Raw genomic sequence first — 13112 nt, 5'->3', positions numbered from 1 at the left:
TCAAAACCCCCAGCGGCACCCCTACACCCAAACATGGGCCGAGTATTATCAAAACACGTAAGCAAGGTAATATAATTTTGTTTTATTTTATGTCCTAAATATTTCCTGGTCCACAAGTCAAAACAGTAAACATGGGAAAGTCGGCAAATACAGAAATGTTAACAAAAATCCAGTTAATTTACAGTAGCCCAAGGCGAGTGGCTCAAATATCACAAGTTGCACCATTTTCTGTGTGAATAAAACCACCATTTAGCAGCTGTGTTGGTCCGAGTCTCCTGTATAATCTTTAGTCGTCTCTTTACTTGTTAAAATTTTGAGTCTTGAAGAGAATTCTAAACACAAAAAAGAATAAAATAATAATTAAATGATATCCAAAAAATAAAATGGTACCATTTACAAGGATTGAAGCCCCCGTTTTGTACAGAATTAACGAGTGCCTGTACGTGCATCTCAGAAGTTGCCCTAATATTATTAACTTTGAAACGAGAAACGAAATGGAACGAGATGGAACTTTGAAAAGAAATGGAAGGGGGTTTCAAGTGGAAGAAGGGAGGTTGTTTGAGTCTGACTCTGATAACCAAACATTTATAAACATTTTTGTCAGTAAGTTAACATTACTATTTTCACAATTTAAAATATGTAGAGAGAAACCCTTTGCCTCTATCAAAATATGAAGGATATAGAATAGGTCAAACTTGTCATTTTTCCTCAAATTTCCATACATTTGGAAATAAGTACTTTGGAAATGTAGAAAATGCGAAAAACATATAGTCTTATAATATCTCTCTTATGTTTTTTTATTTTCATAACTTACTAGTCTTGATTTCTCAACACATGCTACAAACTCCTGGACCATTTTCGAACATCTTAAAGTTTGATGCGGATTCTGTTTATAACATGCGAAGACACTTGACATCAGGTCTTGGCAAACAGCAGGTCTTTGGGCTTGGCTGGGAAACAGAACAGACATGTGATGCCCACACACACTTGTGAATTCATGGAATTATGTCCAAACACACTTGTGGACTCATGGAATGAAGTCCACACACACTTGTGGATTCATAGAATGATGCCCACACACACTTGTGGATTAATGGAATGAAGTCCACACATACTTGTGGACTCATGGAATGAAGTCCACACACACTTGTGGATTCATAGAATGATGCCCAGACACACTTGTGGATTCATAGAATGATGTCAACACACACTTGTGGATTCATGGAATGATGTCCACACACATTTATGGATTCATGTAATGATGTCCAAACACACTCATGGATTCATGGAATGATGTCCACACACATTTATGGATTCAGGGAATTATGACTTACCTGAATTTTTGTTTTACTTCCTCTACAGCTAGGTTAAATTGATCTTCGGTGATTGTATGAATTTCTGAATTCTAGAATACAATAATAAAGTATATTTTACCCCGAAGTTTCTTAGCCAGTTATGCGCCTATTAAAGTTATTGTGGGTACTGTGTGAAGGTGGGTGCCAATACTAGCTTACACACCTTGCATTTCAGGCTCTCTATTTCTTCCAGTAGCTCGTTTTCTCTAGAGATCATAGCATGTTCCTTCTCCTCAACTTCCCTCTGTCGTCTCTCCAGTTCTTCATTATTTATCACATCTCCCCCAATAGGCATGTTCTCATAATCTTGTTCCTGTATAAGCAACATGTTTTATTGACTGTGGATGAAAACAGTTGTACTCAAAGCTATAAAAGATAAAGACTGAACTTGAAGGCTAGCCTCCTTCCCTGGCTACTATTGGCTGAGCGGCTTGACGGTTAATGACATCATTTGCCACTCGCTAGGAAGCCTAAACATTCAAGGCTGGCAAACCAATCAGATAACCATTGACAAAACTAGAAGTGAGAATTAGGTAAGCGCAAGGTCATGTCAGAGACTGGCAAACCAATCAGATAACCATTGACAATACTAGAAGTGAGAATTAGGTAAGCGCAAGGTCATGTCAGAGACTGGCAAACCAATCAGATAACCATTGACAAAACAAGAAGTGAGAATTAGGAAAGCGCAAGGTCATGTCAGAGACTGGCAAACCAATCAGATAACCATTGACACAACTAGAAGTGAGAATTAGGAAAGCGCAAGGTCATGTCAGAGACTGGCAAACCAATCAGATAACCATTGACAAAACTAGAAGTGAGAATTAGGTAAGCGCAAAGTCATGTCAGAGACTGGCAAACCAATCAGATAACCATTGACAAAACTTGAGGTGAGAATTAGGTAAGCGCAAGGTCATGTCAGAGACTGACAAACCAATCAGATAACCATTGACATAACTAGAAGTGAGAATTAGGTAAGCGCAAGGTCATGTCAGAGACTGGCAAACCAATCAGATAACCATTGACAAAACTAGAAGTGAGAATTAGGTAAGCGCAAGGTCATGTCAGAGACTGGCAAACCAATCAGATAACCATTGACAAAACTAGAAGTGAGAATTAGGTAAGCGCCAGGTCATGTCAGAGACTGGCAAACCAATCAGATAACCATTGACAAAACTAGAAGTGAGAATTAGGTAAGCACAAGGTCATGTCAGAGATTGGCAAACCAATCAGATAACCATTGACAAAACTAGAAGTGAGAATTAGGTAAGCGCCAGGTCATGTCAGAGACTGGCAAACCAATCAGATAACAATTGACAAAACTAGAAGTGAGAATTAGGTAAGCGCAAGGTCATGTCAGAGACTGGCAAACCAATCAGATAACCATTGACAAAACTAGAAGGGAGAATTAGGTAAGCGCCAGGTCATGTCAGACACTGGCAAACCAATCAGATAACCATTGACAAAACCAGAAGTGAGAATTAGGTAAGCGCCAGGTGATGTCAGAGACTGGCAAACCAATCAGATAACCATTGACAAAACTAGTAGTGAGAATTAGGTAAGCGCCAGGTCATGTCATAGACTGGCAAACCAATCAGATAACCATTGACAAAACTAGAAGTGAGAATTAGGTAAGCGCAAGGTCATGTCAGAGACTGGCAAACCAATCAGATAACCATTGACACAACTAGAAGTGAGAATTAGGAAAGCGCAAGGTCATGTCAGAGACTGGCAAACCAATCAGATAACCATTGACAAAACCAGAAGTGAGAATTAGGTAAGCGCAAGGCCATGTCAGAGACTGGCAAACCAATCAGATAACCATTGACAAAACTAGAAGGGAGAATTCGGAAAGCGCAAGGTCATGTCAGAGACTGGCAAACCAATCAGATAACCATTGACAAAACTAGAAGTGAGAATTAGGAAAGCACAAGGTCAATATGTCAGAGTTTGTAGGAAAGCAGCCTAATATCTTCAATATAACTATCAACTTTGGAAAATTTAGACCATGAGACCTGTTTGAGTTAAACGTAGGTTACCAAGATTACAGATGTTTTAGGAAAGACACTGATTGAGTTCAGAGATAAAATCCTTTCCAAATGGATACGTAAACAGTTTTGATTATCACAAATAATGTTGAACGCTACAAGCTTCTTACTAGAGCCACATGGAAACACATAAAACAATTTTCAATGTGTTTTTTTTCAATGTCGTTTTTTGATGTTTTGTTTCTATGTTTTTTATCTGTTTTACAATTGTGTTTTTCAATGGATATTTTTCAATGTTTTGGAATGTTATTATTCTCTCTATACAATACAATATAATGTTAAAATCACACTACTTACCCTCTGATATACTCTCTCTAACATTGACTGTATTTTTTCTCTCTGTGAGTGTAAGTGGACTTTCTCCCTCTGTAGCTCATTCCATAGCTTGTTTAATTCCTCTGTAGAGACACACATTCAGAACCTAAAGTTAGTGACTAAACAATTTCTAGTGTGACACTATAAAAATTAATTTGAAAAACTAATGTCTTAGTATATTTTCATGTGTTTCTAATTCTTACATTTTGTTTATTCTTTTGCAACTAAATTGGAAATGATCATCAAACATCAGCACTTATTTTTTGAATTTTTTTGGGTCCAGTATCCATCAAATTGCTCTGATTGGCTCTCATGAGGTCTAGTATCCTACTATCCAGCAGGCCGTTCACCTCCAAAGCTTGAAATTATGTGTTGATTTGTAAAATGACCATCGGAAACTGGGTTTTTACTTGTCATTTTTGTCATTATTTGTCATTTTATCATTGACTTTATGGAAAATTGACTTCAAACTCCCTGTGTTTTGACAATTTCCCGCAATAATGATTTTGCATTGCGCATAACAATTTCAAGTTTGCTGAAATTTTATTTCAGCAAATCGTCTCTTCACTCCTGCATAACCAGCTTAACGTATCCACATTCAAGAGAAGTTCTTTAGTAAATATATTTTATTTTCTATGGAGGATTTAAAGCGAAAGGAGACATTGCTTTAATCAATTCGTTTTTAGAACAACTTTTTTGGACTCAATTATTTTACAAACTTATTGGTCATTACTTAGAGAATGTCTTCATTGGAGGTTCTGTATGTATTTTTGAGGAATTAAAAGCTTTGTGTGGAATTACAAAATGGAGTTTATTGAATGATCATGAGCAAAAAAACCTTCACTTACATTGATGAAAGTCAGAGGACAACAAGATATATATGTTATTTACAAGACCAGCAAGGACTACGATGACTGGGACAACAAGATATATATGTTATTTACAAGCTAAGGGTCATTCCGTATCGTGAAATACCATGACCAAGGTCTTGAAAATACTGACCAAGGACGAAGGCTGGTAAATAACATATATATCTTGTTGTCCTAGTCGTCGTAGTCCTTGCTTAAGGTCCCTATTACTGAGCTCAAGCACACTGTATGACAGAGGTCTGGACGACTGCGTAGGAGCCTAGTCTCTGAGGAACAACATGGAACAAACAAACAAACTTGGACGAGTTCAAATGGAGAAGCCAGCATCTGATTGGTCAAACAATATATTTTAACCAATCAAAGCGAAAGGAGACATTGCTTTAATCAATTCGTTTTTAGAACAACTTTTTTGGACTCAATTATTTTACAAAGTTATTGGTCATTACTTAGAGAATGTCTTCATTGGAGGTTCTGTATGTATTTTTGAGGAATTAAAAGCTTTGTGTGGAATTACAAAATGGAGTTTATTGAATGATCATGAGCAAAAAAACCTTCACTTACATTGATGAAAGTCAGAAGCGAAATCTCGTCTTGTGCAACCATAAGCCCATAAGGTAAACAAATATTGAGGGAAAAAAAAGACCTTAAGCAAGGACTACGATGACTGGGACAACAAGATATATATGTTATTTACAAGACCAGCAAGGACTACGATGACTGGGACAACAAGATATATATGTTATTTACAAGCTAAGGGTCAGTCCGTATCGTGAAATACCATGACCAAGGTAAATAATGAAATACTGACCAAGGACGAAGGCTGGTAAATAACATATATATCTTGTTGTCCTAGTCGTCGTAGTCCTTGCTTAAGGTCCCTATTACTGAGCTCAAGCACACTGTATGACAGAGGTCTGGACGACTGCGTAGGAGCCTAGTCTCTGAGGAACAACATGGAACAAACAAACAAACTTGGACGAGTTCAAATGGAGAAGCCAGCATCTGATTGGTCAAACAATATATTTTAACCAATCAAAGCCTTCCATATTGAAAAAAAGGGGGTGGATACAGCGATAAACAGTTCTCTGCAAGTCTCACCACACACAGGTTCTTACAAAGTTTGTTCCCCAGGACCTTCTCTTTCGAGGTCGAAACTGAGACCCCTAGGATTTTCGAGCATGAAGACGAATGTAAGGAGATAATGAGTTACCTGGAGTTACATCCTCTTTTGGGTCCAAGGGAAGATCTCTTTGTCCTTTCAACCGACGAACAACACTCTCAGAAACCTGTGTTTAATTGGATTTTATCGGTTCAGCTCATGGAAAAAAAAGAAAAACTTATTCCACGCTGTCTGTTCACCGGTTCATGCTCCAATTCACGACTCTTTCTTACCCGCACGATCCCTGGATTGCCTTCGCCGAAATCCCTTTCCAGGGTCACTTTCCTGGTTGACTCTCCACTACCCATTGTTAACAAGATGTGGTCATAAAAAGTTCCAGTTTTTCTACAGTTTTCTTGTGATGTAAGAAAGTCAGGCAGCCACGGCGGCCATTTTTGTAATGCACCGGAGCCCACAGCGATGATCAGCGGCAATATGTACCACAGGAATCCCATTTGATGTCCTCAAATAGAGAGGCTCATTTCTTGTGTTGTGGCATATTTGACAGTGCTGTAGCAGACCTCGAAATATTGGGGGGGGGGGGGAGCACAATACAGAAGCATTAGGAAAATATTTGGGGGCACGGCCACGCCCCTACTAGTCATTTCCTTAGTAATTTTAAATATTGGGGGGGGGGGGGGCAAGTGCCCCATGTGCCCTACCCCCTGCTACGGCCCTGTTTGAAGATGAATGCAAACCTAGAGGTGACTGTGCGCCAATATGAATCAAGAGATTGGGAAAGATGCAGGGAGCTGTTTACTGATGGAATAATGTCTGTGGCAAAAGAAGCCTTTACCATCCTTCTTCCAAATTTCTTCAGAACACTACCAATTCTTGCAATGGTTACTGCAGTGGGATGCAAATATTTTCTGTAAAGCGATTATAGGAGGTTGCTGATCCAGGGGCCGTCAAGGGGAGCTAGTTCAGGATTACAGGCCACCTTCGTGCAAATACCCTGGAGCCCAGAGGCTGTACCCTATTTACCCACCTCTGTTAGTTTAAAAAGTACACAGCGACATTCTCTCTCTCTCTCTCTCTCTCTCTCTCTCTCTCTCTCTCTCTCTCTCTCTCTCTCTCTCTCTCTCTCTCTCTCTCTCTCTCTCTCTCTCTCTCTCTCTCTCTCTCTCTCTCTCTCTCTCTCGCTCTCCCAATAGACCCAACAAGGCCACTGTTTATTAAAATATACTCAAAGCTTAAAATTCTTTGTGAATTTTTTTTCATAAAATACCAAAATAGGGGAGGACGTTAGGATTTACGGTATATTGGCCTTTTTTGTACAATATTGCGGTAAAAAAGCAAAAAACATGCGGTGATGCGGTATTTCGAAACACTAATAGATGCGATATTTTGCTTTTTAAACGGCGGTATTGCGATAAAAAAATATATTGCGGTATTGCGGTGCTAATTTTAGTCCTGCAGTGCGCGGGATTTGCCCGTGGTTCGGGATGATCTAGAGGAAAACCTGGGAAATGTCGGGTTGTCGCATATGCTCTTCAAAACCTCGCCCTTCTGTTGCGGTATTTTCGGGTTTTTTTTCTGCGGTATTGCGGTATTTTCGAAAATGTTGTGCAGTATTGCGGTAATTCCAATATCCCCCTAAAAAATAAGAACGGCCAAGCCTCGACTGAAAATTGGACGTTCTTATATATTAAAAAAGAGTACATGTGCGATTTACGATAAGGAATATGTGTTACGTATGTTCCTCGTATCTCCCCGCATGACCAGATCGAGCTCTTGCAGTAAAACGGATCACACTTTAGATACCTTTGATCGGCATGATTTCGAACATGATGATCTCCCTATAGTTGATTGTTGATTGTATCTCTCACAACAAGACACCGAAGCCAAAAAACACCAAAGATGTCATCACCTACGGAAAGGTTCCTGTTTACTCTTCTGTTTCGAGGGCTCTCATAACATACTCTAGGCACATCCCTTTACAAAGAGGTCATAAGTTGCCATGTTTTGTACCACTACGGTACCCGTGACCAAGTTGTGATTGCACAAGTCTCTACAGGGAGTCTCTTGTAATCGCTAGAAGTGGAAAGAGTACAAGCACAGCAGATATGTCGAGGAAGGCTCCTATGGCGATATTTCTTCTCATTCTCACAGTTCTTGTAATAACACAGAGCATAGAGAGGTTTGCTTCTAATGCAGATAGTTCCTCGGCAGAATGGTTGAAGAAGGAATCCTCCGTCAATGTTCCTGAACATGTTTGCAGACTGAATTCGTGGATATCAAGGGAGAGATTTTGTAATTCTCTCGGAGGTAAAAGTGCGAGGACGTCGTGCATTTGTCGTTGTGTATTTGGTGTCATTGAAATAAAAAGAAAAATTCGCTGCAAGATGCTTTCTGTCGATACGATACAGATAAAGACATGGCAGAGACTGAGAAGATTTGCCAGTAACGGTAAGTAAGTGGGGATCTGTTATTGTTATGAATATTCATAAGAATACAATAATAATTCTCAATAAAAAAACAATTCTTTAAAGAACGGTTTTGTTTTAAATGTTCTGTCGTTTGCAAAATAACGTGCATTTTTTCTTCAACACTATGAAATACATCGTACAGCTATTTGTTTTGCAAGGCACAATCTATTTTCGTTCGATATAAATGCGGAACTTTCGTTCGTGTCTTGACGGGGCGCTGTTATTTTTCAGATGATGATGATGGTGACGAGGATGGGAGTTGTATTGATCATCACAAATGTCAAAAGTTTGTAAACAAACATGGCTGCAACGGATCAGTTAGGGATAAATGCCCTCGAAAGTGTGGCCTTTGTGGATCTACCCCCACTCCCACGGAAAAACCTTCGTCGCCTTCTTTGCCTACAACTAAAGGTATCAATGGGTATTCGATAAGTCACTAAGAACGATGCTCGCTTCTGCTCGGAAATTACTGTGCTTCTCCTCCACCCCCTCTCCCCCGTCATTCGTTCCCGTTCTGACGCGCGCATTGTGATTTTTGAGGACGTGAAAATGCATGAATTGCCGCTACAAAACAATTTCTTTTTCGCAGCGAAAACTACACGCTTTTCCACGGTAAAAACTAGTACAAAAACTTCAACACGAGCTGGTTTAACCAAGGCAGCCACCACCTCACCCAACTCATCGTCATCATTGTCCACCGGGAAGGCAAGAACAACTGAAGCAACAACTACAGGGACAACTGCAGCGACAGCTACGACTGGAACCACTGAAGCCCTTTCAAGTCAGTCTGTTATATCTAATGCTTCAACAACTTCTACAACCTCAGCGACAACAAAAGCAGCGACGGGGGCGACGACACCAACTGACACCACTCAAGCAACACCAAGCTCGTCTGTCACATCCGATGCTTCAATAAATACAGCAACCACAGCGACAACAATTGCAGCGACGGGAGCGACGAAACCAACTGACACCACTCAAGCAACACCAAGATCGTCTGTCACATCCGATGCTTCAATAAATACAGCAACCACAGCGACAATAGAGACTGAAGCGATAGCTTCGACATCTGCGTTATCAGCATTTACAGAGACGCCATCACCGGAGCAAAGACCGACAACAAGTAAAGAAGAGCCACGAATCTCCTCAAGCACGGAAAGAATCGTTCAAACCGAACCTTTGGTAGAGGTTAGTTGGTATACACGTTCTTTTAGGGAAGGGTCATTATTTAACGGGTGGGGGGGGGGGGGGGAGGGCTGCAATGTTTGGGGGGATCGCTTATGGGGAGGGCCATAAATTTTGATACAGGGTTATTTGTTACAGCATTATTTTTTTACAGGTATTCTGATCAATTTCCGAGCCTCCTAAAAGTCTGGAATTTCAATTTTTCTGGGGAGAACCCCAGAATTAAAGTGATGCGTATTCTGCTTGAACTTTCATGTCTTTCGTTTGGCTGGCGTTGAAAATCATTTCAAACTATTCCGATTGGTGGTATAAAAACATATTTACATAAGATTCCAGTTGGGAAGGAGCTAATGATGTTGTTTTCTATTTAAATTTTAACAATAATTATCGTCGAGGGTCGTAATTTTTTAACCAGAAAAAATTCAACATAGCAGCCCCCCCCCGATAAATTGTGACTCTTCCCTTATTTGTGATCTAAGGTAATTCGTTACCTATTTTAATATCATCTAGAGCTCATGCAGTAGGTCAAGTGAATTATGAAAAATGAATATATTCGGCTGAATGCCCGAAAGTTTATATAAAGATTATGTAACACAGTTAACAATCGTGATATTTTGAGTTAAAACTACAACCTGGTTACAAACAAAGTCTAGCGTATGAACTTAGTTTTCATTATTAATACATATCGTGTTTTAGTGCTGCTTGCTCGAGGATTTACTAACACGAGAACTGATACTCACAACTTTACAATTCTGGAGCCAGGGCGTGACTAGTAACCCTGTCACTGAAGATGGTACCACAGCCCAGCAACCTTGGAACCTTTGCATTCCTTGATCTTCTCTTTTAAACAGTCTGAAGTGCTGCAATCTCTAAAAAAAAAAACCTGGGTCCTACCTTAAAACGGACCAGGAGCTCGGCTTACCGAGCCGGGAGAGAAAGTGTTGTATTTTGTAACTCTGAAAAATCCCAAGCGAACCTAGAATCGAACCATATCACTTGGAAGCATGACACAAGGGCTCGGAGAAATAAAAGAAAGATGACATTATGGTTCAGGTTTCGTACAACATGAATTTCTTGTTTCAGGGCGATGTGGATGCTCAGCATAAAGCCGTGCCCAGAAGCACCTGGCTCCCTGTGGCAGGCGCGGTGGCTGGAGGCATTTTGTTTATCATGGTCATAGTTTTTCTTGCCTACATCATAAAGAGATATACCTCAGCAAGGTATAGACTTTTCCAAAGTCCTATGTTTAAATTATCTGCTTTCATCTATCGTTAATCACTCGATATGGAAAGCAAAGCAGCGTGTATATTACTTAACTTCTTTACTTTTACAACAGGGGCAATTCAAGAAATTCTAAAGGTACGAATGGTGTTTCTTAAAATGCCAATGGTAAATAACAATGTTTGTACATGGGAATGTAGATAGACTTGTCAAACTTGTGACAATTGATTTTGATCTGTTTGCAGGCTTGAAAACAGACTTGGAACTTTATGAAGGTAGACTTCTGTACGAGGCGTCAATCCTTATATAACCAGCTAGCAAAACAGCGCAAAGATGCGCAATGCATCACGGTCAGGGCCAACTTAGACAATGTACTAATGTAACACAAAGCATCCTTTTTATTTAAATTACTACATTAGTCCATTGGTACACTTCTCTAAAGCTAATTTCTGCTCGATTTGCTCGAGATGATAGAATCCAAGATGACAGATGAACGATTTTTTTATAGATCGCCTATTTATGCGAACCCATTTTCACATCCCTTTTAGTGCCACAAGAACCGGCCAACAGTAGAGTCACGTGCAAATATGAGTGTCCAGTCGTCAAGGATACGAGCAACATCTACGAACCGCTAGCCAAAGCCAGCCAAGCGACCAAACAACGCGTGCTCTCCACCAAATCAACACAACAATGTGTCGTTACCAATGACAACAATTACGCATGCCTTAAGGCAAACACCGCTGATCCAAAAGTAGCAAAGTCAAAAGAGCTTGTACAAAGTGCGTATGCGAGCTTGGCGGGAAATGTCGCTACAACTGCAAAACCAGTAAATAATATTTATGCAAAATTAGAATCGGCAGTTCAGCCAGACGAAATCAGTCTCGGTAGGCCTGGAGTAGATGGTAACTTATACGCATGTCTAGAGGAACCTTCCGCTGGAAGCGAAGACAGTGAGCCCACGGATCTTGATAACAACGTCTACGCATGCTTAGAATCAGAAACCACAGATGACAATAGCAAGGGGCTCATGGATTCTATCAACGACACCCCTCCTGGGTACTTCAGCCTTGAAGAGCCTGGTTTGGAAAACAAAGCTTTTGAACCTGACTACAGTTACTCTTATGCCGAGGCAGCCTTGTACTGCAAAAGGCAACCAAGAGCAACGGATAAGTTTGCAGGTGACACCTCTGAAAACAGAGCAGACGAAGAGAAGGGATTTCCCAGGAAGCACCACAAACAAGATAAACTGGACGGGCTCAAAAATAGAGACTCAGCTATCTACGAAATCCCCGACGACCGCCCTTCCGATAAGCAAGGAAGCCGTATAAAAAACGAAAGCCCGAACTACCATTCACTTGAGGGTCAAGGCCAGGAGCCGCCCGTGTACCAAGCCCTAGTCGGCCCAAACAGGGCAACACAAGGCTTGTACCACTTGAGGGTCAAGGCCAGGAGCCACCCGTGTACCAAGCCCTAGTCGGCCCAAACAGGGCAACACAAGGCTTGTACCAAGGACTATCGACAATGTGATAAACTGTAGCAAATAATCCCGGGAGGAACAAGGGACTTTATAACAGCGCATGAGCAGTGGTGGGTTCAAGGTGGTGGAAGGGGGGGGGGGGGGGTGGGGGGCTCTGTTGGTTCTGGTTCAATAGAACCACCTGTTTTTAAGCAAAACTATGAAACTTGAGGCCTTTGAAGACTTTGGCATAGCTTTATAAACTAAGCAACTCTTCGAAAAGCATATATTTATTTAATTGTCTTTTTAATTGATTTATAGACGTGAAATGAAATTGATTTATAGACGTGAAATGAAATTGATTTATAGACGCTAATTTCTTATCTTACATTGTCAAGGTAATGGAACATTAGGCAGAACAGGTCCTCTCTACACCACCACCAATGGCGCCATTTGTTTTTCAAAACTACGACCCGAAAATACTGGGCCCCCCTCCATTAGAATAGTATCTCGCACCCCATACAGTCATATTACACACGATGCCAAGAACTCTGAGAAATTGTCCCCTCCCCCAATGCGCTCCCCCCACTTCACAACGTCACACAACACACTCCACACAATGCTGAGTGGTTCAAGGGGAAATGGAGACGCTTCCGTTAAAAAATAAAGCCACGCAGTGACGATTTTACATGATAAATGGTTTTCTCACGTGAAGGTCAAAATACGTACTTTTGCGTGAGGTTTGTTCTATCATTAGTTGATTTTAATATCTTGGCTTTTTTACACGAGTTTAAAATCCGCTCCAAAAGAGAAAAATCCTTTTAATTAAGATTGTAAGTACGTAAGCATTTGTTAGTACCTCTAGCTTTGCGGAGATCATAATCAAAATGAAAATATAATTAAAAAAACAAAGGGATTGTAAATTACTATTTTAATGACTATGTGATATCAATAGCCATTCTCATAGGTTTTCTCCTGTTTAAAATAAATACAGACACCAATTTGTGCGCTACCAATCTCTTCATTTCATGATCACATTTTAGATTCTTGAAGATAAATACAGCGGTGTGGTTAATAG

The 13112-nt window shown here is 40.3% G+C and overlaps 2 protein-coding genes across 2 annotated transcripts; one reads left to right on the top strand and one right to left on the bottom strand.

Annotated features, from left to right (window-relative positions):
* Nucleotides 1–67: 67 nt before the first annotated feature.
* Nucleotides 68–6177, bottom strand: LOC116614044 (MICOS complex subunit MIC19). The gene is made up of 7 exons (XM_032374617.2): nucleotides 5977–6177; nucleotides 5795–5870; nucleotides 3698–3798; nucleotides 1519–1668; nucleotides 1335–1405; nucleotides 815–950; nucleotides 68–332 (listed from the first exon to the last, which is right to left on the bottom strand). Exons 1-7 carry the CDS (start codon nucleotides 6049–6051, stop codon nucleotides 306–308), a joined length of 636 nt encoding a protein of 211 aa, XP_032230508.2. The 5' UTR covers nucleotides 6052–6177; the 3' UTR covers nucleotides 68–305.
* A 1064-nt stretch (nucleotides 6178–7241) lies between these two features.
* On the top strand, nucleotides 7242–13035 carry LOC116614041 (cell wall protein DAN4). Its single transcript, XM_048730846.1, has 8 exons — nucleotides 7242–8152; nucleotides 8404–8583; nucleotides 8762–9360; nucleotides 10441–10577; nucleotides 10694–10716; nucleotides 10824–10853; nucleotides 11127–11999; nucleotides 12077–13035. The coding sequence occupies exons 1-8, from the start codon at nucleotides 7810–7812 to the stop codon at nucleotides 12103–12105; spliced, it is 2214 nt and encodes a 737-aa protein (XP_048586803.1). The 5' UTR covers nucleotides 7242–7809; the 3' UTR covers nucleotides 12106–13035.
* Nucleotides 13036–13112: the final 77 nt, after the last annotated feature.

Source organism: Nematostella vectensis, chromosome 1, assembly GCF_932526225.1.
Source record: "Nematostella vectensis chromosome 1, jaNemVect1.1, whole genome shotgun sequence".
NCBI lineage: Eukaryota > Metazoa > Cnidaria > Anthozoa > Actiniaria > Edwardsiidae > Nematostella > Nematostella vectensis.
Note: the sequence above shows the minus strand (reverse complement) of the source record. Positions and strands in the feature narration are given on the sequence as shown.